Here is a 26,316-nt window from a genome sequence, read left to right as displayed (position 1 = left end):
TACGTAATTGGAATGGACACGATAGGACAAAATATTCTACCACACAAGTGTTAGAATTCTTATTTCATTTCACAAAAATATAAGTGCAAAAAATTATATAACTCATATGACTCAACTGCAAGTCGAGATTACTGGCTAAGTTGAACAACCCTTTAATAGTTGATCGATTGTGGTTAAATATTTTCGGACCATCTTTTTTTACTAAATTTTTTGCCAAATTTAATACGTGCACGTCTAATCTCGAAATTTCTTCAGCTAAAGTCAACCAAATCAAGTATCCCTTTGCTCAACTTTTTTTTTTAAAAGCTTCTTTTCCTTTTAAAAAATACAAGTCAAGTCGAATATATATTTTTTTTTCATATAAAGACTTTAAAAGAAGAATTTTTTTAAATAATTTCTTCTTTTCCGCTTTTAACTTCAGGCTTATTTTAAAAAATACACATGCCACTCAAGTGATTATCTTTCCCTATCAAATGCAGGTTATATAGTTCTCATGCTCAAATTATTAAATATATTTTTTTTAATATATTGGTGTACTAAAAAATTAAAATTATTTATTTATATATATATGTATTTTATAAATAAATAATTAATATTTATAAATATATTTTTCGTAAGTTGATATATTAGTATATAAATATTTTAAAAAAAATTTGATGAAAAATAAGTATTTGTCATTTTTTGGAGAATTTTTATTTTTATGTTTTAAATAATATTTATTTTTATCTAAAGCTTCCTTAGTAATGTTGAGATTTATAATTATATATCCTTTATGATAATCTTAATTAAAATTAAACTTATATTAATTATTTTACCGAATATTTTTTATAATTTATAATTTATTTTTTTCAACTCTTATTTTTAATTTTAACTTTTAAGTAGCTTTTAAAGATAGTAAAAAAAGTTAATCAAATAGGTTCCAAGTTCACTTAACCTTGAAAGTCATAAATTAGGCTTTATTGATTTTTTATTTATCAACAAGAGATATCTTATTGTTACTATCAATTAGTGTTACTATCAATGTCACTACCAATTTGTTTCACCGTTAGATCGATTATGTTAATTCAATAATTATATTTATTTTCAATTTTTGTATGGTTATTATTCCCCATATTTAATGCTTTTAAATTAAAAAATTTGCTAATTGCTGTCATATTTTTTTTAAAACAATATCATTAGATTAGCCACGGTTAAATTGTGGCCATAGATAATCATATCGTAGCTAAATTAATGCTACCATGCTTGAATAAAATGTGGTTAAAATATTGCAATGCCATGATTAGCCACGTTTATATAAAAGATTCATTTTTTGTCATGTCACATGACAAGAGCTTTTCACCTACATACACAAATCAAGTGTGGAACCCACACTTAAAAAAAATCAGGATTTGGAACCGGATCCTTAGAATACGGAACCGAATTCTTATTGCAGGAAGAAACAGTGTCATTCCTATAACATGACAAACTGATTTCCCTTATATAAAATGTGGTTTCCTTATTTAGCAACGCTTGTTATGCAATTTAGCCATATTTTTAAAGGGAAAAGTATTTTTCTCCGGTCACTGGAGATAAAGTTATCTCTGGTGAGCTCAAAACGACGTCGTTTTGGGATTATAAGATTAAAATATTATAATGATAAAGACTAAAATAACCCTGCTATATATTATAATTATAAAAATACCTTGATTTTCGTCCCTAGTTTTGGGCTCACTCGAAATAACTTATCTCCATTGACTGGAGAAATCCTTTACCCATTTTTTAATGTGGCTAAATATCAATTTTTTTGTAATAAAAGCATTAAATACAGGGAATCATGACCATACAAAAGTGAAAATAAATATAAAGTATTAAATATTGGAAAAAGAAATAAGATTTTTAGAAAGTTAAATCAGAACTGTTGGATCAACATAATCAATCTAATAATAAAACAAACTGGTAGTGAGATTAATAATAACATTGATTAATAATAACAATATCATATCTCTTTGTTTATTAAAGTAAAAAATAATGGTTGCGAATTGCACGGGCCAAATACTAGTTTTACACAAAGGATGAGTTGCTATCTATGTGACACATTTTGTCCAATTGTCGGCCCATCAATTCAGCGCGAATATTGGTGGTTGTTTTCAATCTCTCTCATAAATGATGCTTTCTTCGAACACTTATCTGATTATTGCGCTAATCTATATAACCTTTTATTTATAATCTCAAAAATCTCTATGCTGTTGGGATCTTTTTTTTTTATAAATGAAACAATGAAATCTAATAGAAAGATAGCTTAAGTTATTAGGAGATTACTTGAATGATTTTGTGTTTTGAGTATTTTAATTTGAAACTTTTATTTTCAAATTCAAAATGATATGATAAGAACGAAGAGAAGGAAACAAAAGTTACAAAACTGGAAATAATAAAAGTTGGAATATAACTATCTGCTAATATATATGAATATGTGTACGAATTAAGATGCATTTTGACTATTATTCCTTCTCAATTAAAAAGGGCTAAGTCATTCATGTGGAGATTAGATAATTTAAGCATAATCAAATGATAGTAGTTTAGTTGGCATTAGAAAACTGAACAGGTGAGGGTGAGAGTGTGTGTTCGATCTTCTTCAGTACTTTTCTTGAGAGGGATTTAAAGCTTTAATCTCGGAACCTATCCCGAATTAAATTAATCGCAAAGTGATGAACATCGGTTCAAATATCTTAAAAAAAAAATAATCTAAGCATGAAAAGTGCTCTGACATATCGTTGAGGCATTCAAGTTTAGCTCAATGGAATTGATTTCCTTGGTTAATAAGTTATATCTAACTTTAGTATAAGCTTTTGTTGAAGTGTATAATATGTTTGGTTTTTTTTTTTTTTTTTTTTGGAAATTAAGATGTTTGGACATTGAAATAGAATAACATATCTTTCTTGTAGATCTTTATTAAATAAAAAAAATTGAAGGAAAAAAATTTAAAATAACCAATGATAGGATTCGAATCTAGAGTACAATAAAGTAACTTTAATTTTAGTATACTTCAATAGGAGATCACTAAGAAATTTATACTTCACAATTGCACATGTATCAATATGTGAATTTTATTTTTGTTTTATTTTATCGAAAGAGATTTAGATTATGTGAGGATTTAGAAATATAGAGCCTGTTTGGAGTACATGATAAGGAAGATAAGATAAGATAATTAATTTTATCCTCGTTTAATCAGTTGTTTGGTAAGTTTGTAGGATATGATAACGTTATTAGTGTTGGAAATCGACAATCACACATAATCGAGAAAACAAAAAAAAAAGGAGATAAGAGTAGAGAGATTGACACGATGATTTACCCTGGTTCACCCAATATAGGCTACGACCAGCTTGTCTGTACTATATTCACCTCACCGCCACTCGTTACAAGTCTCTCGGTTTACAAGGCAAATATAAATAGGATTACAAGAAACCCTAACAGCAGCTATTCATGGGCCCAAGCCCAAACTGCTGGACCCCAGTTGCCTTTCTGCTGACCCCGACAATTAGGACCAACATCATCATGTGAAGTATGAGCCATACCCAACAATTAGGTTGGCTAATTTTATCCTACTCAAAACCTGATAACTTATCCTAAAAAGACTCTTGGATTACAATCCAATAAGATAGGATAGAAGAAATAAATTTATTTTATTCCAACTTAAATCCCCTCCATCTTCTTCTCCCTTTCCCCCTCGTGCTATCACTGATAACCTTGCCACTGACTGGTGTGGTCAACCCCACCTTGTTCATTACCGGAGTCTACATCAGCGATGCCACCAAAACATTTTCCGGTCCGGCCAATCATTAGCTTCCCCTGCTTTCTAGGGCTGCAAACATCGAAACATTTTTCGAAAAATTAGAAAAAATTAGATTGGGACTGCTTTCTAGGTCTCTATATCATTTTTCAAATTGATCAAACCAAATTTGAAAAAAATAAAAAAGGAAAACGAAACGCAGAGAAGAATTGGATTGATAAATCCAAAATCGACGAATCGCTATCTAGTAGATCTTGGTGCTCTTGACCTGACAGATTGAAGGAATGGGTGAGGATTCAAGATGAGGCGATTTTGAAGCTATCAGAAAAAGATTGCTGGGATGATAAGGACATAGGATCCCCATGTTTGGTTCATATGGATACAGAAGAAAATGAATGGAGGTTGTATTATAGAGGTGTTGGAAATGAAGTAAGAGTTGGAATAGGAATATTAGAAATTTTAGAAGATATTGGAAGTTTTAGAAGATGGACAGGTTTTCATATTGGAATGGCCGCTTATGCCAAGTTCTGTTATCAATTATTTAAAATTTTAAACCAAGACTTGATACAATGTCTGCATTCTTTATGAACTGATTTTTTTGCTTTTTGAGTTAAGTAGTTTTGTATTTATCCTTATGGCCAATTAATACACTTTCTTGTACAATGAGGTTTTGAACATGTCCAGATTTTTATGGATGGTAACATCTTGTTGCTCTGAACTACAGGAGGAATCTCCAAGCCAGATGAGAGAGGTGTTCATATGTTTCAAGGATCATGAGGGAGAACGATGATGGTTTCTATTATTAAGGATATTTTTGTCTATTCAAAATATATCATGATGTAATCTGATTCACACCAAACACATGATAGATTATTGTCATTCTATCATGCTGTTTATTTGATGCACACCAAACACAGGATAAGATATGAACTTATCAGACTCGTATTCTTTCTTACCATTATCCAATCCATTTATCATGGTTGTCCTTATCCTATCCTATGCACCAAACAAGCTCATAATGTGTATATGTTTCATCTCTGATCTCCGAATAAATCTTTAATCTGAAATTTGCAAGTTGAAGTAAATACTTGATAAATGGTATCAATTGATAGTATTTCCATTGATTTAAAACTGTACATCAATGTATCTTAAATAGAATAGGCTGTTACGGCTGTTACCAAACAGTCTGTTACCAAATAGTAAAACAACTTCCTAAAGATAAGTAACTACACCTAATTACAATAGGACTCAGTTATACATATCCTAACAAACTACAGGTTACAACATATCACAGCAAATCATAACAACATATAGAATCTTCTATTCCAACACTCCCCCTCAAGTTGGAGCATGAAGACATGAAATGCCTAACTTGGAAAGAACGGCAAGAAATGGAACACGACCAAGTGCTTTGGTGAAAATGTCTGCGAGTTGCAAATGAGAACGAACAAAAGTAGTTCGAATCGTCTTAGAAACCAACCTTTCCCGGACAAAATGGCAATCAATTTCAATGTGTTTAGTTCGCTCATGGAACACAGGATTTGTCGCGATATGTATAGCGGCTTGATTATCACAACATAATTCCATAGGATCATCATGGATAACATCAAGTGAAGCAAGAAAAGACTTCAACCATATCAATTCTGCTGTCGCGGCAGCCATGGAGCGGTACTCAACCTCTGCTGAGGAGCGTGAGACAGTGAGTTGCTTCTTTGTTTTCCAAGAAACAGGTGAGGTTCCAAGCATAATGAAGAACCCAGAAACTGACCGGCGAGTTAAAGGGCAGCTGGCCCAATCTGAATCACAGAAAGCATGAATTTTGAGATCACTTTTGGAAGAAAGGAGGATACCTTGGCCAGGATTCATTTTGATGTATCTTAGTACCCGAATGGCAGCCTCATAATGTGCTTCCTTTGGAGCTTGCATGAACTGTGAAAGAGTGTGCACTACATAACTCAAATCAGGACGAGTGATCGTAAGGTACACTAGCTTGCCGACAATTCTTCTATAGCGACCTGGATCATCATAGTCAGGTCCATCTGCCAGAGCTAAGCGATGATTCTGTTCAATTGGAAACTGAACCGGTTTACAATCCCAACAAACCTGTTTCTTTGAGGATATCTAATGCATATTTTCGTTGGCACAAGAAGATACCCTCATTGCTACGGGCAACCTCGATGCCCAAAAAATATTTCAAGTGACCCAAATCTTTAATTTTAAAACACTTGTTAAGATAAATCTTAACCTCTTGACATGCTTGGGAATCATTGCCTGCCAACACCAAATCATCAACATAGACTAGTATGGTCAAGAAGGTAGAACCACGCTTCAAAGTGAACAAAGTGTGATCTGCTTCGGATTGAACAAAACCGTATTTAATAAGTGAGGAACTCAACTTTGCAAACCAATTCCTGGGAGATTGTCGTAAGCCATATAACGACCTTTGCAAACGACACACTTTTCTTCCTTGTCCTTGATTAAAGCCTGCCGGTATGCGCATATACACTTCTTCGTCCAGTTCTCCATTAAGAAACGCATTATGAACATCCATTTGGTGCAAGTACCAACCTTTTGCAGCTGCAACCGAGAGTAGAGTTCTAACACTCACCATTTTCGCTACAGGAGCGTAAGTTTCATGGAAATCTTCTCCTGGAACTTGATGATTACCTGCAATTACCAACCTTGCTTTGTAGCGCTCGATGCTACCATTGGAATGATATTTAATTTTATATACCCATTTACATGGAAGGGCATGTTTGCCTGCAGGAAAATCAGTGATAGTCCACGTATTATTTTCTTCTAGTGCATGTATCTCCTGAGCCATAGCTTTACGCCAAACATCATTGGTCATTGCTTCTTTAAATGACCGAGGTTCACTACCTGTATCAATAGCAGCAACAAAAACTCGATGTTTTGAAGAAAAATTGTTAGTATTCACATAGTTGGCAATTGGATACCGTATACCTGAGGTGGAGCTAGAAGAGGTGAGACTGGGAGTGTATGTATGTGCCTCAATCAGATTACATTTGTAGTTACTCAAATAGGACGGAGGCCTTCGTGTGCGTGCTGGACGAAGAGAATCGTTTTGAGCTGATTCTGCACTTCTTTGCACAAGTTCGTGAGCTGAATCTTCATTCCTTTGTACGAGAGCAGGAGCTGGATCCTCACTCCTTTGCACTTGATCAGCATTTGATGTAGAATCTTCATTCGGCTCCCTTTCAGACTGATGGACACTCCCCCTATCTTCCAACTGCACTTCTGCCTCACAATCATTTGAAGTTGATTGAGATACTGGATTGGCAGAATCATTAGAATCTATTGGTATAAATGTAGGTAATGATGGGCTAGGTGTAGGCACACTTATAGCAACAAAAGGAAACTCATCTTCGTGGAAACTGACATCTCGTGACACAAAGAATTCCTTAGTATTAAGATCATACACTCTCCAACCTTTCTGCCCATGAGGATAACCAACAAACATACACCGCCTAGACCGTGGACTAAATTTGTTTGTAGGTTTTGGTTGTGTCACCGCATAACATAGGCAGCCAAATATCCTTAAGTGACTGTAATCAGCAACAGATCCATGCAAAAGCTCATAAGGAGTTTTGCCATTGAGAAGCTTTGTGGGAGTTCTATTAATAATATGAGCTGCTGTCATCACACTCTCTCCTCAGAATTTGATTGGCAAGTTTGCTTGAAACAAAAGAGCACGAGACACATTTAGAATATGCCTATGCTTCCGTTCTACCCGACCGTTCTGTTGCGGCGTATGAACACAGGATTTCTGATGAAATATACCATTGGCAGTGAATAATTCAATCATCTTGTTGGAAGTAAATTCAGTTCCATTATCTGATCTAATACTCTTAACTGTTGTATTAAACTGATTTTGCACCATTAAAAGAAATTTTCGTAACACACCAAAAGTTTCACTTTTGTCACCCATCAAACAAACCCAAACAGCACGACTGAAGTCATCGACTATCGTTAAAAAATAATAAGCACCAGAGAAAGAGGAAGTGCGGTAAGGACCCCATGTATCACAATGAAGAAGATCAAAAATTTTATTACTCTTTCGATCACTAATGGGAAACGAGGATCGATTTTGTTTGGCACGATAACAAATATCGCATGCCTTATTGTTTACATTGCCAAATCGAATGCTACTAGAAAAAGGAATCAGAGAAAGTGCTTCGGATGATGCATGGCCCAACCGCTTGTGCCAAAGTTCTTGCGTATCACTGGAGCGAACTGTTAAAGCTGCTGCTTGGCTTGGTCGAAACACATACACACCATCCCTGTGATCACCCAATCCAATCTCCGCCCTCAGCTTGCGGTCCTGCAAAACACAACTATTATTAGTGAATACCACATCAACATTATGTTGTCGTACCAACTGAGATACAGATATCAAGTTACACTTTAAATTTGGCACAAATAAGACATTGGATAATGAAAAAGAAGGAGTAAACGAAACAGATCCTTGTTGCACAGCATAAGTAATAGCTCCATTGGGTAAACCGATTGCCAAAGGTTCAACATCTGTAACATTCTCCAGCAATTCCAATACCCCTGTCATGTGGCGTGATGCACCACTATCTATAAGCCAGTGACAATGGGAATCTTTACGATTTAATTTGTCTATTTAAAATATATCATGATGCAATCTGATTCACACCAAACACATGATAGATTATTGTCATTCTATCATGCTGTTTATTTGGTGCACATCAAACACAGGATAAGATATGAACTTATCAAACTCATATCCTTTCTTACCATTATCCAATCCATTTATCATGGTTGTTCTTATCTTATCCTATGCACCAAACAAGCTCATAATGTGTATATGTTTCATCTCGGATCTTCGAATAAATCTTTAATCTAAAATTTGCAAGTTGAAGTAAATACTACTCAACATTCGAGTTCCCTTGTTTAGAAGCAGGCAAGTACCTTTACAAATGCAATTTTTTGAGCATCACACTTTATATATATATATATATATATATATATATATATATATATATATATATATATATATATATATATGAGAAAAATATTTCTCAAGCAGTTTGAGATATATTTATCTCTGTCCATCCAAAAATTACGTCGTTTTGTTTATTTATTTTCTTATATTAATTGATTCACCTTTGAATGATTATGATTTTCTTTTTTGGGAGAGGTTATTATAGTTACAAATTTTTTTTTTTTACAACCTCTTACAACCATATATTATAACTGTTGATTTCCGTCAATCAACGGTTGTCATTTATTATGAATTAATAATTAATTAATGAGTTTAATTTGCGAAAATCAACGGTTATGATATATGGTTGTAAGAGGTTGTAAAATATATATATATATATATATATATGATAAGATAAATCCTTGTCAAGGGTGAGGGGCCTAGGGCCATAAATTTAAATCTTGACTTGTAAATTTTATTAATAAACATCCTTAATAAGTTGCCGGCAGATGATAGGGAAAGATCAATGGAACTTAATTCTGAATTCAATAAATTCAATTGTTGCAAATACAGTTATGAATGCTTTTGGCAGCCATGCATGTACCCTATGCTTATTTTGGAATTGATCAATCACTGCTACTTTAAGAAGGAATTGATGATCTACAATTTAGTAGAAAACATATGTATAAAGTAGTGGTATATACATTGATGACTTTATCTTGTCATAAAGATCTTAATAAAATAAAAATAACGTGGGCACATGTTACACATCTAGTACTAGTAACCTCGTTGTTTCAGGTCAGAGGTTAATACTCTGAGGTCCTCAATTATTGTAGAAAACTGCATGTCAGGTAAGTGATAAAACCTAAGTTGAGTTTGCTTGAGAAGATGACAAACTCTGAAGCAAGTAAAAAACAACAAATGAGTTATAATTTGGCCCACAAATCTCTTTTAAGTGGAATTAGAATTTGGAGCCACTCATTATAGTTGTCATTAGTACCCTAACTCGCGAAAATCTATGGTTAATGGTTTGGAATTTTGTGCCATACGTAATTGATTTGTAATCTTTTGTTTTGCTAAATAAGATCTATTAGTGGATACCATATTGTCTTTTAGCTGATCATCTTGTCTACGCTCCACGGAGAGTGGTTTGCATCATTACCCAATTCAATTATTGGTTCCTCCTAGTCATATACTGTTACACAGTTGCCACATATGAACTTGTTCGCCTTGGAAAATATTTATAGAACCTTCTTTGAGGCATCGAATCCATTTTTTTACACTATGCAAAGTTGCAAACCCATTACATTATTGAAACACAACTAATTCTTACCAAAAAAATATATAAATTAACCAGACTTTTATAACATAAAACTATTCATCAAAATTAACTTTTAAAAAATCTTTTCGAGATTGAATTTTTCTCAAAATCAATTCTCCACACTAATAATCCAAACACGCCCAAATATTATTATTAAGAAATCCAATTTTGCTACACTAAATAACTATATATGATCATAATATAGTTATCTCAAACTTCATATAGTTGATTTTTAAAATAAATAAATAAATAAATAAAAGCTTATATAACATTCTTCAATTTTCTTTTTAATTTTTTTTTTAACAAACAGCAACAATAAGAACCAATTCATTGTGCTTGACTCGTGCATGGGGTCTGATCACGTGTGTAAATAGTGAAAGTTTGGTTTGCTTGCAAATGCATGGTGGTTCAAATTTTATCATGGACCTCACAATCACAAACAAACAAGCCTCATCAATACTGAGTGTTTGGGTTCCCTTTTTGAAGAAAACGCTATGGACCCATGGCACCAACAATTCCACTTGATGCACTTTTTGTTGGTCTTTCCCAAAACACCAATTCCCATCCCTAACAATCATGGGTCCCTTTGCATCAATTTCTTCTTAATCTTCTTCCAACAAAAGGATGAGGGTGTGTGTCAAATAATTCAAAAATCATGTAGGCTTTTTAGAGAATTGTTCTTTTCCATCGGGACCCAATCAATTTCCCATCAATTGAAGGGACCCCACAATTGAAGGGACCCCACTTTCGTCTTCAACAATTGTTCATCCCACGCCGTTGCTTCCAATCACCATAACATGCCATGCATGCATTGTTTTGTTTGGCCATGTGGATATTTAGTATCAATCTAATCTGCCTACTTTCGGTTTGCTACGTTGCTTTCCTTAACTAAATGGAAAGGTTATTTGAGGGGCATCAACTTCATTGCCATATGTTTCTACTCAAAACAACTTGCGTCAATGTCATTAAAACTCAACTCATTCAATTAAGAACTAATAAAGTATTTAATTAATGATATCTCTTTCTCCAAAACAATACAAACTTAATCAATTATTGTAATTGATTGTTTTCTGGTTTAAGTCTAATTCATTAGACGTGTTACAAATTTTTTTTTTTTAATTTTTTTTTTGACTTTTGATTGCAACAGAGTATGTCCCTCATTATTAAATTTAAATGAGTTTCCGTATTTTGGTTAATATGTTGTCCTAGTGTATATTCCTTATTTTGATAAAAAATAATAATATATAATTCAATCCCGCTTTCTCGTCATCCTCATCATGTTTAATATCAATATATCTCTTTGTATACTAACTATTACACCTAATTATTCTCCAAAAAAAACTATTACACCTAATTAGAAAACTTGTTTATCGTTCATAAAATAGAAAATTGTACTTACATTGAAACTAATTATGAACATATTTGTAACAATAACCATTAGGGTACAAATATCTTTTATATATGTTGGTAACCTAAGACAATTCTGGAGCACTTCTCAGCATTATTTGTTACTTATATGTTATCATCGTCCCAAAAAAGAGTAAAGGATAAAGAAAATAGGACCACAAAATTATTACACAACTTTTTCTCTTTTCAGCATTTGTCTAATCATCCATCAAATACCTTCAGCCACCACAACTTCGCCAATGGTGACATAATGACATATTACGCGTGTGTATGTGTGTATAGCTAGCTTATCGATTCTTTTTGTGATCGCATATGCTAATAAATGATTGCCAACCTCAATATCTATAACTAATTAATACAAAGTAAAGCAAAAAAGGGAAAGAAAAAAATAAATTTACTTATTTAATAAAAGGAGGGTTATATTGATAATTTTTATTTTTTTATAAATTTACAAACTACACTATATATTAGCGGTAAGACTTTCTTGATGTCTTAGTATAATTTATAAATAAAATTTTGTAAATATAATATTCCGGTTTAATAATATCTAAAACCTTTGAATTGTGTGTTACTTGTCATCACATTGAAAAGAAAAAGGAAATAGGACCACAAAATTATATAGTGCAACCGTTTTTTATTAGATTTTGTGTAGCTGTTTATTCCACGAAACACTTTTCATCCATAACTGCTTTCCTCAACAATAGCCTATTATGCATACATAGGTTATCTACTCTCTCTCCACACAATTCCAAACTCTATGGGAATATGGTTGCGAACTTCGACATCGATAACTTGACCAGGAAATAGTGGAAAACACAATGAAATTGGATTTTGATATTTTCATCTTTGATACTCACAATTTTATTATTTTAGAAGAGAAGTAGACCTAATAATAATTTTTTATTCATGGATATGAAATTTTGTGGGAAAAAACATAATTTATTTTATATAAAATATTTTCTCTCGTGAAGTTTTGAAATTATAAATTTCACTCTACGTTAATTTTTTAATATATTTTTCATATCGTAAAATTTGAAGGTGGGAAAGGGTAAACGCGATATCAGTAAGAAGTTACCCTAATTCACGGGACGAGCTTAAATTGTCAAAGCTTAATAGTATTAAGAGCTTAGTAGGAGTAAACAAGTAGTACTAGTATTGTTCTGCAAACAAAGATGGACACAGTTGGCTAAGAGTTTGGTCCATACCTCTCAAGTGCGTGGGTTCAAACTCCGTTGGTCGATGTGAAGATTTTGTTGGTGGATGTATGTAATCTCTCCCAAAAATCTTCAAAGAGGTTGAGGGGTCTTCCCAGACCCTAGTGAAATACCGGTGTCTAACTCCGCTTAAACTTTTTCATGTCCAAAAAAAAAAGTATTGCTTTGCTTATTTCTTTGCTGGAATCAATTATATAAATAGCATATTTCTTCAGTGAATCCAGTATCCAGAGGCGTAGCCACCAAACTTGAAATTAAGCCCAGTGTTTCCTTACGAGTCGGTTAGGTACCTCAATTAGTTACCATTTGTTATTATGAAAGGAGCGAACATACACATTTTTTTTTTTTAAATATTATCAATCCGTTTATCGATTAGTTGATTAATCCAATTCGAGTTTGATAGGATCACATGGCTGACAACTTTTTCTATCAAACGCTAACACAATTGCATTCTCATTCTTAAGAATTCGAACTCGTGACTACTGAATCAATTGGAATAATTTTTATCAGTTTATCTGCATGTTTTGTGGTACATACACATATTTTTTACTTGACTTCAATACGTACATTAGATTGAATATCATAAAATGAGGTGACATCTACACAAGCATAAGATCGTACTATGCTGAAAATGATTACGCATTTCAAAATCAATGTTGGCTGAAGCAAGTGAGAAGTTGCGTTTACTGTGGATAAAATTAATTTTTACACAGTTTTTAACATAAAATTATTGTACAATTTAACACATTGCACTATTGCAGCACAAAAATAACGAGCCACAAAACAGGCTCACAGCTAATATCTTTCAAATTATCATTACACACATAACACATTACGTATTTATTCTTAAACAGCTCCACAAATTTAAAAAAATAATATAAAATAAATGTAATGTGTATGTGGAGCAGTGTTTAAAAGCCTGGCCCGGCTATCGATCCGGCCAAGGTCAGGGGTCACAGGTTCAACCGGGAGGTCACGAGGAGAACGATTAGATTTAAGTTTGCAAGCATTTTTATTTTATTTTATTAATAAAACAACGTTGTTTCATGGAATTTTCTTTAAAAGAAAATATGCAATGATTCTCTTTAACTCATCTGATCCGGAAGCCACTGAAACCCGATCCTAAAGTCACTAAAATCCGATCAAATTTTGAGGGTCAGAGAGATCAATGTGTGTATAAAATTCAATATATGACCTTAACCTTCACAAGAAAGAGGTCAGGTTGACTCGAGTCAACCCGAGAGACGGGATGAGGTTTTAAAACATTGACGATGATGTGGAGGCTAAGAATTATGATTGGCCCGTGACCAAGAACATGATGGGCCGAAACAGAGAGAAAATTGTAGCACAAGAAGATTCCCATGCAGACGAAATAGCTTGAAAAGGGTTAAAAATTTGAATTCTGAAAGGTCAGGTCACCACTAACGTTACGTCGAGGCCTGTGCCGTACGACCCATTGGTCCTACGGCTGTTGACAATGCTTTTATTATGTTTAGTACTTGCGTCCATACACACCCACATTTTTCTCTCACTGTAAATTAACGACCAAAACTTTGCTCAAGCATTCGAATCTATAGATGTGCACATTTGGTTGAACATTATCACCAACTATGTCTCTGCATCTACAGGCATTACGTTGCCATTCATCAGTCACCTCCTCACTTTTCATTTGATATGACTCTCTATTTGGCCGGCCAAGAGGCTCTCTTGATTCCACACATTCAATTGTGGTTCTTGTTGATCAAATTACTACACTTTCTGTTCCTGTTTTTTGTTTTCTGTGTTTTTTTTTTTGTAAATTTTTTTTATGAGATTAGTGTTTCTATATACACATAAAAATATGTGGGGTCATGTAAAAATAAGAGAGAGAAAAAGAAAATATAAATTTCACATACTTTTATATATGCATAAAAAATAAAATTGCATTCTACAAAATTAAAAACACTAATCCTTTCTTATTACGAAAATTCCTCTAATTGAAGGAATGAAGGCCATGCACTCTTTATGGGAGATAAGAAACGAGAATTGATATAATTTGATCCTCTCCATTATTATTTTTGAAAGGAGTTTAGAATCTTAATCCGGAGATCCGCTTCGAACCAGACTAATCACGAAGCGATGAATTAGTATTGGCAACCATCTTTTCCTAAATTTTAATTTTTTTATTAATTTATATATAAAATAATATTTTTTAATAATAATAGGTTATTAGTATTAATAGTTAGCTGATCCTTCAAATATATTTATAATAGTTAGTATTTTTTATTAATCTTAATAATATTTATAATTTTAAAATTTTATTTTTGCCTAATTATAAAAAATTCCAGGTGCATTATTGAGGTCTATATATATTTTTCTTTGGGTTCCACATGCTTTTACATATATATAGAAGATAAAATTATCTCCTATAACTAAAAATAGATAAAAAATATTATTAATTTATCTATGAATGGACGAGATCAACTTATACGAACTTATATCACATAAGATTATTTATTTCATATATTTTTAAGAGTACGTACATTTATGGTTTATTCACGTTATTTTTAACTTTTTTAAATTTTACTTAAATTAATAACCCTATTAATATAGGATACTAACTTAGTTACTTGTTGTAAAATAATTGTATTTACGGAGAGAATAGCATATATGTTTTATTTTTCGTGAAAGGTAGTTCTGTTTTCTCATATATTTATCAACGGTAAAAGACTATTATGCATTAAGGGAGGAAATATGATCCGATATTTTTCTCTTGGTCAGTAATAAAAAAAATATGGTTGACCAGTGCCTGGGTTTGCTGAACCCTTACACCGCCCTTTCTGCCATTCCATTCAGTAAAAAAGAAAGAAAAAACCACTCTCAAAAAAAGCTTCCCACAATCTGCACTACACGCTCATCCCAAGTTCCCAGCCCAGCCCCCCACTAATTTCTCAAAGCTTAATCAACCATCCCAAGCAACCTCTGTCACGCGACAATCCCTCCCCAGCACGTGCCATGCCATGCCATGCCCCCCCACGTCATCATCCTCTCTCAAACCTGACTTCGTGTTTTTCTCCGGACCAAGTACATGCTGTGTTTTCTTTATATCACAATTCAATTCAGCTGCTCCAAGATATGTTATATATCTGTCATTTTCAGCTACTTCAATAGAGGTTTCATTTATAACGGTGGTAATGTTTATAACTCATTTAAAATAATAAAATTATATAGGAAAACTGTCCGATTATAGTTATAGTTATGATATTTAAGAATTATTTAAATTTTCATAAATTATAACCTCTACCCATCCTTATATTATATATACTAAGTTAGGTACAGTTTAAAGGAATACCTTGGCCTAGGTGTCTTAACACGTGCCAAAACTCACACTCTCACGTGCCGACGACAAGCCCTCAGTTTCAAACCTCAATTTTACCTCCTCAGCATAAATACTACACAACCACCCCTCCCTCCTCTCTAAACACTTTCTCAATCTTTATGCATTCAAAGCACTGCTGCTTTCTCGCTCTACAGTGACTGTTCAAATCTTCATTGGTTCTCTTCTGAATCAAAGAATCAAAGACCCTTCTTTCTTTCTTTCTATGAAAAGACCCGTTGTTGGCGACCATGTTAGAGAGTGGCCGTGATTCTGGTATGAGCTTGGAGACTCTCAATTCCACCCAGCGAACTTCCATGAGCAGCGAAAGCATTTGTAGCACCAGCTTCAGCCGTCTCTCCTTCGACCTCCTCCCAACCTCATCGCCCGAGAGTCTCTCCATCAAGCCTCACCGTTCCTCCGACTTTGCTTACTCCGCCATACGCTCCGCCACCTACCGCCGCAAGTCCGGCCTCACCTTCCGCGACTTCCACCTCCTCCGCCGAATCGGCGCCGGCGACATCGGCACCGTGTACCTCTGCCGCCTCCGCGACGGCACCGGCGACGAATCCGACGACGAAGAAACCGCCTGCTTCTACGCCATGAAGGTGGTGGACAAGGAGGCGGTGGCGCTGAAGAAGAAGGCGCAGAGAGCGGAAACGGAGAGGAAGATTCTGAAGATGCTGGACCACCCGTTCCTCCCTACGCTGTACGCAGAGTTCGAGGCATCTCATTTCTCTTGCATTGTGATGGAGTTTTGTTCCGGTGGGGACTTGCACTCCCTGCGCCACCGCCATCCTAACAAGCGTTTCTCTCTCTCCTCTGCAAGGTAAACAAAAATCATTCTGCCACTTTTTTTGTTTCTTCTCTAGTCTTGTTATTTTCTCACCTGCTTTTTCTCTTTCCGAAAATGTCCCCTTCTTTTGGAATTTCCTTTTGTTTTCTTTCTCTCTATTTTAATTTTAAACTATATTAATCCTCTTTTTTAATTTTTAATTTTATTTTATTTACTGTTTAGGTGAGATTTTATCTGAGTTAGCCGCAAATTTCCATTATTAGACCCTGATCAATATCACTAAATCAGGCACCACATTATTTCTGTTTTATAAAGTTGTTTGATTTATTCATTTATTTATTTATTTATTTAAGTGGGAAATATTATTGTTACAGGTTTTACGCGGCTGAGGTACTGGTGGCATTGGAGTACCTCCACATGCTGGGAATCATCTACAGGGATTTAAAGCCGGAAAACGTGCTGGTTAGATCAGACGGTCACATCATGCTCTCTGATTTTGATCTCTCTCTATGCTCCGACGCAATCCCAGCCGTTGAATCACCAGATCCTGCATTACAACCTGAGTTATTACCCTACACCCGCCCCTACTCAACGCCCTTCTCCTGCCTCTCCAAGCGAGTCTTCCGGTCCAGGAAGGTCCAAACCCTGCAGTCGAACCGGCTCTTCGTTGCTGAACCTGTTGGGGCCCGGTCCTGCTCCTTCGTTGGGACCCACGAGTACGTGTCTCCGGAGGTGGCCTCCGGCAACTCTCACGGCAACGCCGTCGACTGGTGGTCCTTCGGGATATTCATCTACGAGCTGCTGTACGGCCGCACCCCGTTTGCGGGACCAACCAACGAGTCTACGCTGCGCAACATCTTAAAAAAGCCCCTCGCCTTCCCTACCACCACGCCCTCCAGCACGCTTGAGCTGCACGCGCGGGACCTGGTGTCTCGGTTGTTGAACAAGGACGCGAACCGCAGGCTCGGGTCTAAGCGAGGCGCTGCTGACGTCAAGAAGCACCCGTTCTTCGCAGGGCTCAACCTGGCGCTGATTCGGATGGTGATGCCGCCGGAGGTGCCGTGCCTGAGACGGCACAAAACGTCACCGTTGTTGCCCGTGAACGGCAACGGCAACAAACACTGCAGTAGTAGTAGTAGACAACAGCCAACGGCGTCGTTTGATTACTTTTGAAACTTCAACGATGAACGCGTTCTACGGCACGTGTTCAGTCGGTGCCCCCAGATTTTGTAACTAGCGGGTGACGTATGTGTAAATTCGATCTGCCTTTTATTTTTTAACTTTGCTTTTAAATTATATTACAGTTTAATACTTACATTCACATTTCTTTTACCTTTGTTTATATTTTTGGGATGTCTACGAGACTGTATGTGATTATGATCTATGTAGACACGGGACATGGACACAACACAACATTTTAAAATATGTTAATTTTAAAAAATGTTTGATTTAGACACGTTAGGACACGTTTTGATATTAAATAATATTTTTAATTTATGTTTCGTATATTATTTAATATTTAATAATTTAATAAAAAATAAAGTTAAATTTATAATACTCATTAATTTTGTAAAAAAATATAAGATATTACAAATATTTATATTAAATTCAATAAAATAGTAATAGTAATCCAATGAATGTAATAGTTAGAACTAAAAACGCAACTCAACTCAATCTTTGAATCTTTTTTTGAGTTTTTATAAAGCGTGTTGGAGTGTCGGACATGACACATCAGAGTTTTTGAAGTGTCGGTGTTTCATTGACTATGATAATAAAAATTGGATGCATGGCGAGCGGATGTGAAGGAGGAAGAACATGAAAGAAAAAGAGAGAAATGAATCATCTCATATATAATTTAACATGATTATTTCATGGGAAATAATAGTCTCATATTGCATAAGTGAGTTATCTTATGTCATACATTCATAGAATTTCGTGTCAATTTTTTTTTTCTTTTTACATTGTAGATTTCACATATTTTTGTCACTTACATGAGAGTACTATCTCATATAACATGAGATTAGTAAAACTCTCAAATCTTAATTATTTAAGGATAAATTAATAATCATAAGGAAAGAGAGAGAAAAATATTAGAATAAACAGTATAGTTAAGATTCTTACATGATATATAGTCTTGTTAAATTATTAGGAAATAGATTTCGATTCTTTTGAAGCTATGAAATGTGGAAATTGGGATCGTGTAATATATAACAAACGTTGCCACACTTTTTGGTTGCCGTATGACGGCATCGAGGTTATCATCTTCGTCATAGTAGGTGCCTTCAAAAGCTGAATTTGGGTCTGTTTTTCCTTTTATGGAATGCTTTGGGGACAGAGGACCATGAAAAAAAAAACTAGGCATTACTCTATATAAAAGATTCCATGCTTAATTTTCTGCTTCCCGCTTTGAGATGCGCAGATACACGCAGGAAGAGGGGAGAAAATCATATACTATGTCACAAGTATAAAGAATACATTTCGTTAATCAATTAGTGATAGCTATCAGCCATCTTAAGAAAAAGTATAATTTTTTTACACAAATGAGTTGAAATTTTAAGAGTAAAGACTCTTTTTGATTGCTAACAAAAAATACTGTCCCCACTTTAGTCTCTTACAAAAATAAATTAGTCAGTTAGTCCTTAACAAATTCAAGGTGGACCCATTTTAGTCTTTTTGAGGGACTAATATGGGTCTTTTTTGAATTTGTGAGGGACCACGATTTCAACTAAATGGGTCCACTTTGAATTTGTTAAGGACTAACTGACTAATTTATTTTTGTAAGGGACTAAAAATGGTATTTACTCAAATTTTAATATATATATTGTTCGTATTATTATTTGATAATAAATTATTTTATCATGTAATAAAAAAAAATGTGATACTATATCATTTAATATATATTAATATTACATACAATTTAATTTCTTTGCCATTTACAGTCTCCGTCAATATTGAAAAATAATATGCCTTTTTTTTATATTATATTGGATCATGGATTTTGAACTCGAGATCATTGGTTAGATGGGAATTACTTTTTTTCAATTGATCTATATGTCTCTTTGAATTGTATTGTTATCATTATCCATGTATATGTAGAGAATTATTTTAATTTAAACTGATTTCCAAAGGGTTCATCACGCAAATGTTAATTTCCAATGGAAATGACATTGGAAAAGAGCAAAACTATTTGAATTTAATTATCATTTGCAAACAAGGTTCTAAGACCCAGAAGCTGATGCTTTGACTTACTATAAGGTCAACGATGTATAAATCAAAACTCGTCGACTTAGAAAGATGCGAAATGATGCATGAGTAACGTCATTTGTTGGCAAAATGTCATATGAATTGTTATTTGATTAGAATTTAAATTATATGTATGGTTAGTGAAAATAAATTGTTTAGTATGATCTCTTAATTATTAAATTTAATTATAAATGATATAATAACACATTTTTTGATATTATTGTGATTTTTTCAATATAATGACGGTGTTTGTATTTGTCATTTAACATGACACAACAAACTTTCTTACACACACAACATTTTGTGGGACCCATATTTTTTGAAGAAAAAAAAAATTACGGCACGCAAAATGAATATCTATAACATTACATAATCACTTTTCCTACAATATAACTCTTATAAAATCCTATAATGATATATCAAAATTAAATTTATTTATTTGATTACTACAAAATCAATAAATTAGTTTGAAGTGTCAGATTATAAGGTATCATTGAACTAATAAAATAGTAGTTTTTCTGTTTACCAAAAAAAAAAAAAAAAAAATAGTAGTTTTTCTTTTTTTTTTTAAATAAATTAATGTAAAAAGCGTATCTTCTTTAACTTGCTTCTACAAGAGACGGCGAGGGGGACTCAGAACAAAAACACCATAGAGAACCTCTTGGAACTTGAGCTGCTGCTTTAGGCTTGTAGGCCTAAAACGTCTTTCGAAATATTTATGAAATACTGATACTTCAAAAATTCTTACGTGTTGTGTTTGACATTTTTCAATCGTAACTGACACTTCTGACACTCTAATACTAATTGCAAGGACTCAAAAAAGGTTCAAAGATTACATTGCATTGCATTTTGAGTTTCAAATATTAGATTCGTTATATTACGATTATCATTTTATTGAGTTTAACATAAACATTTGGGATATCTTATGTTTCTTTGCAAAATATATGTGTATTATAAGTTTAACTTTATTTTTTTGTTAAATTATTGAATATTAAATATAATATATATTACATAAATTAAAAATATTATATAATATCAAAACGTGTTCTAACACGTCAAAATTTAATATTTTTTAGAATTAATGTGTCGGAGTGTCGTGTTATATCCCGTGTCTCGTATCGATGTCGGTGCAATATAGCAAAATACGAAAGGGGTATGTGACTGTGTCTGTGCAGTAGACGATGATAATAATAATAATAATAGTAACAATAATAAGGAAAAAAAGAGTATTATTTTAAAGAATACAAATTTATATCTAGCTTTTAATTATGTATTTTCAGGAATATATAGTTATAATATTAAAGTTGTATTTTTTTAGTTTTCACATCATAATATTTGTTTACGTCTTTTGTTGAATCTTTAGTCTTTTCTTTGTCTATTGTTTTTTTGTTGAGTATCAAGTCTCTAATTTTCTTCTATTAAAAAAAAACCTATCAATATATTTATATTCTAAAATATTGAAATCTGAAAACAGCGACATAATAGTAACGTTCTAATTTATAATTATGGGTTAAAAAAAAACAAAACAAAACAAAAATTTTCTTCACAATACACATACTATATATGACCTACTAGTACTTTGATACAAAGAATTAAAAAGAGAAAAAAAAATACTATTTTAATATTATAATTATCTATTTTTGAGAATGCATAGTTACAATTGTTAAAATGACATAACTTATGTCTTTTTAAAAAGACATTCACTAAACTATAATAATAATAATAATTTGGTCGAAATTAATTCTTGTCAAATATTTCATATTCCTTATAATTATACAAATACAGCATATGTACTTATATTATTCACACACAAAAAAAAAAAAAAAAACATGTGTACTTATATTATGCCTGTCTGTCGATCTGACTATCACCAATCCCAATTATGAGTACCAGGATGTGTTTCTAGCTCGTAGCATTGTGAAGAAATGTGATTTTACAAAACTACATTTCACATTAATCAGTTTCCTTTTAGTAATATTTTCACATTATGCATATAGGATACCGTCTATGTTTGACACTAACACTTTCGGAAAAACGGTAAAGGCGTCTCATTATTAGACATATTAAAGGAGCGTTCAGGACGCGGAATTCTTCAAGAATTTCGGAAAACTGAATTTTTTTAAATTTTAAATTTACGAATATTATCATAAACTGAATGTAAAAATTATATTTTTAAAAATTGAGATTTTTGGCTAAAATTTTTTTTTTCCTATACCAAATGCTCCCTAAAAGTCTTTAAAAATTTTCAGTTTAATTGCAACTTTGTTCAATGCAAGTATGTAGTTGAATTAAACTTCATTTCAACACTCTTCTAGCTCCGTATACATGCAATGTGAATCTTTGCAAATTATATGCCACAGATTGTGATAGTATGTACGAGGGTGTTTTTCTTTATTAGCTATAGATATGGCATCTTACAATTGGAGGAATGTTGAAAGCCATAATGTGCGGTTCACGTAAAGAATTGCAGGACTTTTAACAGGATATGTTTTGACATGTCACAGCATGCAGTGTATAGACAAACAATATACCACCTTTACAGCTTGTGATAAGACAAGAAGTTTTTGATGTACCCAAAAAAAAAATGAAAGTTAACTAATCAAATTACTTAGCATTTGTGATCCTTTTGATTACGTGAGATTAATTATCATAAATATAATTTATACAAAAATTATTTGTACATTGCATATTTCTTTTTGAGGTAGGATCATTTGACACCGGTGTCAAATTTTAAATTTGACACCTCATCTTATAGCCGTTAGATCAAAAAAGATCAACGACTCTGATTTGTAAGCATGTGACTCCATTGATCTTTTTTAATCTAACGGCTATAAGATGAGGTGTCAAAGGATCCAACCTCTTTCTTTTTGGGTGCATGTATATAACTTGTTTTTTGTCTCCCAAATATGGAATATAGTTAGTTACTGGATCAATTCAAATGTAGGTATCTCTTTACTTTTGTTTCGTGAAACTAGAAACGAGAAATTAGGCACGTATCCAATAACTGTTTCAACTTTAAAAGATATTTTTGAAAAAAAGGCGCAACAAATCAAAAAGTCCAAAGGCTATGCATTAGAATAATTTGTAGATACTGACCTTCAGAGAATATTTTTCTATTGGAATAAAAAAATTAAGAATAGTGCGCTTCCGCTTTGTTAAAATATGAGTTTAAACAAACGACTATCGGCATTCTTCGAAAAACTTATGTAACTTGTAGAACATGTTGCAAGATAAAAATGTAAGTTAACTAATCAAATTACTTGTTTTTTTAATATAATATTGTAACAAAAAATTTTTTTTAAATTACTTCTATTATTTTTTTTAATTTAAAATTTTTAAATATATATCACTACTTATAAACTCACTTTTTTAACAAAATCTAAGTTTGAAAAATCAAACTCAACTACAAACAAGTCTATAAAATCTAATTTTACTACAAACTAAGTCTATATAAAAAAAATAAAATAAGCTAATGCTATTCTCCACAAGATGTTTTTTTGGTGGGCCACGAGAATGGTGGTCCCTTCCCAAAACACAAAAGGGGAGTAGGGGTGTTCATCAATCGATCCAAACTAATTCAAACCACAGTGACCGAACCAAAAAATTGATAATCGAAAAATCAAAAATTGAAAGAAAATCATATAATTTAATTGGATTTGATCGATTTTCGATTTGTGAAAACCGATCCAGTATTTTATATATTTATTATTTTTAAAAGATGGTGACTTAGAATCTTGTTGTTTTGTAGACTTGGAATCTTGTTGTTATTGATAGCAAACTATCTTGTTTTAATTTTTTATTATTTATAAATCTATTTTAACTATTCATGAGTTTTAAGATTTGTTTAAATTCAAAGACTTTAATTTTTCAGTGGAATTGAGCGGATATTAAAAAAATCCAAATTGAATGAATGTTTAAATGATCAAACCGAAGGAATTGGATCGAGTGATTTTTGCTTCAAAACCAATCCAATCTAAACCACGAACACTTCTAAAGGGGAGGGATTGAGAGGAAAAAAACCGAAAAGAGAAGGATATGAATGGAATAATATTTTCCATTTATGAGAAAGGGATCACTGAATAAGTGGTGAGCCCAGGGAGTATAATAATTTTTTTCATTTTCCACGCACTCATCATACAAGATAAACACTTAATAAAGCATCGCATAAGCGTCGTGGCGCCTGAGACGTGCGTCATGTTTTGTTTAGTTATGTTGTGTCATCTCATCTCCATCTCAACATCCGAGAATATATATATAAAGGAGGATATACTTACAACTTAAAAGTTTTACAACCTCTTACCACCATATCTTAACCGTTGATTTTCGGCAATCTAATTGTTATAGTTTATTGAGAATTAATAATTAATTAATAAGTGTTACCCAATAAATTATAACAGTTAGATTAGCGAAAATCAATGGTTAAGATTTGGTGGTAAGAGATTGTAAAACTTTTAGGTTGTAAATATATCCCTCCTTATATAGATATATGGGTTTAAACACAAGATGTCGTCGTTTTGGGTTAAGAAAAAAAAAAATTAATCACAAAAATCAATATAATTTTAGAATAAATTAAAACTATAAAAATATTTTTTTCTCAAACTTCAAAACAAGTTGTTTTGTGATTATTAGAAATAAATTATATATATATATATATATATATATAGGGAGAGATCTTTTGACTTCATAGTAAGACTTAGAAGTCTTACACCTCATCTTAACCGTTGATTTTCATCCATCTATCTGTCATAGTTTATTGAGTCATATCAGTTAATGAATTACTAATTTCAAATAAATGACAACCGTTAGATGAACGCAAATCAACAGTTAAGATGGGAAGTAAGATTTCTAAATCTTACTCTGGAGTCAAAAGATCTCTCCCCAATATATTTTTACTCGTTTTTTATTTATTTCTCTTCAATATCATTATATCACAATCTTTTTTTTTTTTTGGTAACATCATTATATCAAAATCTTAATTCACATTTATCATTCATCTAGTCTCTTAATATTGTAATCTAATTGTGTTAAAGAAAAATAGATAAAATAGACATAAAAAATATAAATATAATATCCTATCTCAATATATATATATATATATATATATATATATATATGGGTTTTATTAATCTCCTTCCACATAAGATAGTTATCTTATGTGGTAGAGAGAAAATGGGTGGGTCCCACCATTACAAGAAAAAAGAAAAAGAAGAAAAAAGTGGGGTGCGAAAATCGAAGTGAGAGAAAATGAGATAAGTTACCTTATGTAAAAGGAGAGTAATATTTCCCTATATATATATTATGTTATTTAGTACATAATATACCCACTTCAAATAAAAACACACTTGTTCATTTATCTGTATTTACACACATATTTTTAATAAGTTCTTTACATATAATTAAGTGAGTGGGATGTATTTATATTTAAAAAAGATGTAACATGTCCTGTGAGTGAAAATATTTCCCCCAAGCATCAGATAGAGATGATTGATAAGGAAATTACAATGTGAATGAAAGAAAGAGGATGTGGAAAGTCTCAATTGACAACACAACACAACACAAACATATGTCATGGGAATAGCGATGGAATTGTTCCATGTGATTTCCTGCCAACCAGGCACTCCTACCCACCTCACTTTAAACCATTGTCCCCTCTCTTCTTCACAAACACAGCCCCACCCCCTTCACTTACCCTTTTCACGTTATATGTCTACTTTTCATCCAATCACCTCCTGCCATTTGGCTACTTCTCTTCATTTTCTTTTGTTTTTCTTCATTTGCCAACCTTTTTTTTTTTTAAGACTATTTCACTGTAAGAAGATTGCATCTGAAGCAAGATTGCCAGTAGCATATTGAACCTAAATCTGAAACAGTGATGAAAGTGTTATTATTTGGTAAATTTTGTACCTAAATGCAATGTAAATAGTATTTTTTATCAGATTTTCACGCGACCAATTAGCTACGATTAGTAGCGAATTATGTTCGCCTATGATTTCGTGACACATGGTCACAGTGCGTATCAAATTCGCTATCACTAGTAACAAATTTTGTCCAGTCAGCTTTTCTATGTGAAAATGTGTCACGTGTCACAAAATCATTGTCGAACATAATTAGCTACTAGTCGTAACGAATTATGTCTCATGGTAGATAGTCTGGTAAAAAATACTATTCACGTGATATTTGGATAATTTTTTTTCAAATAGTGACACTTTGGTCGATGTTTCCTAAATCTTATAACTTCCATTGTA

General features: G+C 32.7%; 1 protein-coding gene across 1 annotated transcript; it reads left to right on the top strand.

Moving 5' to 3' along the window:
• Positions 1-16,277: 16,277 nt before the first annotated feature.
• Positions 16,278-18,062, top strand: LOC133312785 (protein kinase PINOID-like). Its single transcript, XM_061514050.1, has 2 exons — positions 16,278-16,861; positions 17,203-18,062. The coding sequence occupies exons 1-2, from the start codon at positions 16,284-16,286 to the stop codon at positions 17,999-18,001; spliced, it is 1,377 nt and encodes a 458-aa protein (XP_061370034.1). The 5' UTR covers positions 16,278-16,283; the 3' UTR covers positions 18,002-18,062.
• Positions 18,063-26,316: the final 8,254 nt, after the last annotated feature.

Source organism: Gastrolobium bilobum, unplaced genomic scaffold (assembly GCF_033153095.1).
Source record: "Gastrolobium bilobum isolate Gb01-03AN ecotype WA unplaced genomic scaffold, APGP_CSIRO_Gbil_v1 utg8540, whole genome shotgun sequence".
Taxonomy (NCBI): Eukaryota; Viridiplantae; Streptophyta; class Magnoliopsida; order Fabales; family Fabaceae; genus Gastrolobium; species Gastrolobium bilobum.
This window is presented reverse-complemented; position numbering and strand designations above follow the sequence as displayed.

Bases quoted from the DNA above. Each gene is read 5' to 3' on its own strand.
- LOC133312785 (XM_061514050.1), top strand. From the start codon at position 16,284: ATGTTAGAGAGTGGCCGTGATTCTGGTATGAGCTTGGAGACTCTCAAT. The intron at 16,862-17,202 runs GTAAACAAAAAT...TTATTGTTACAG, and splicing joins TTCTCTCTCTCCTCTGCAAG to GTTTTACGCGGCTGAGGTAC.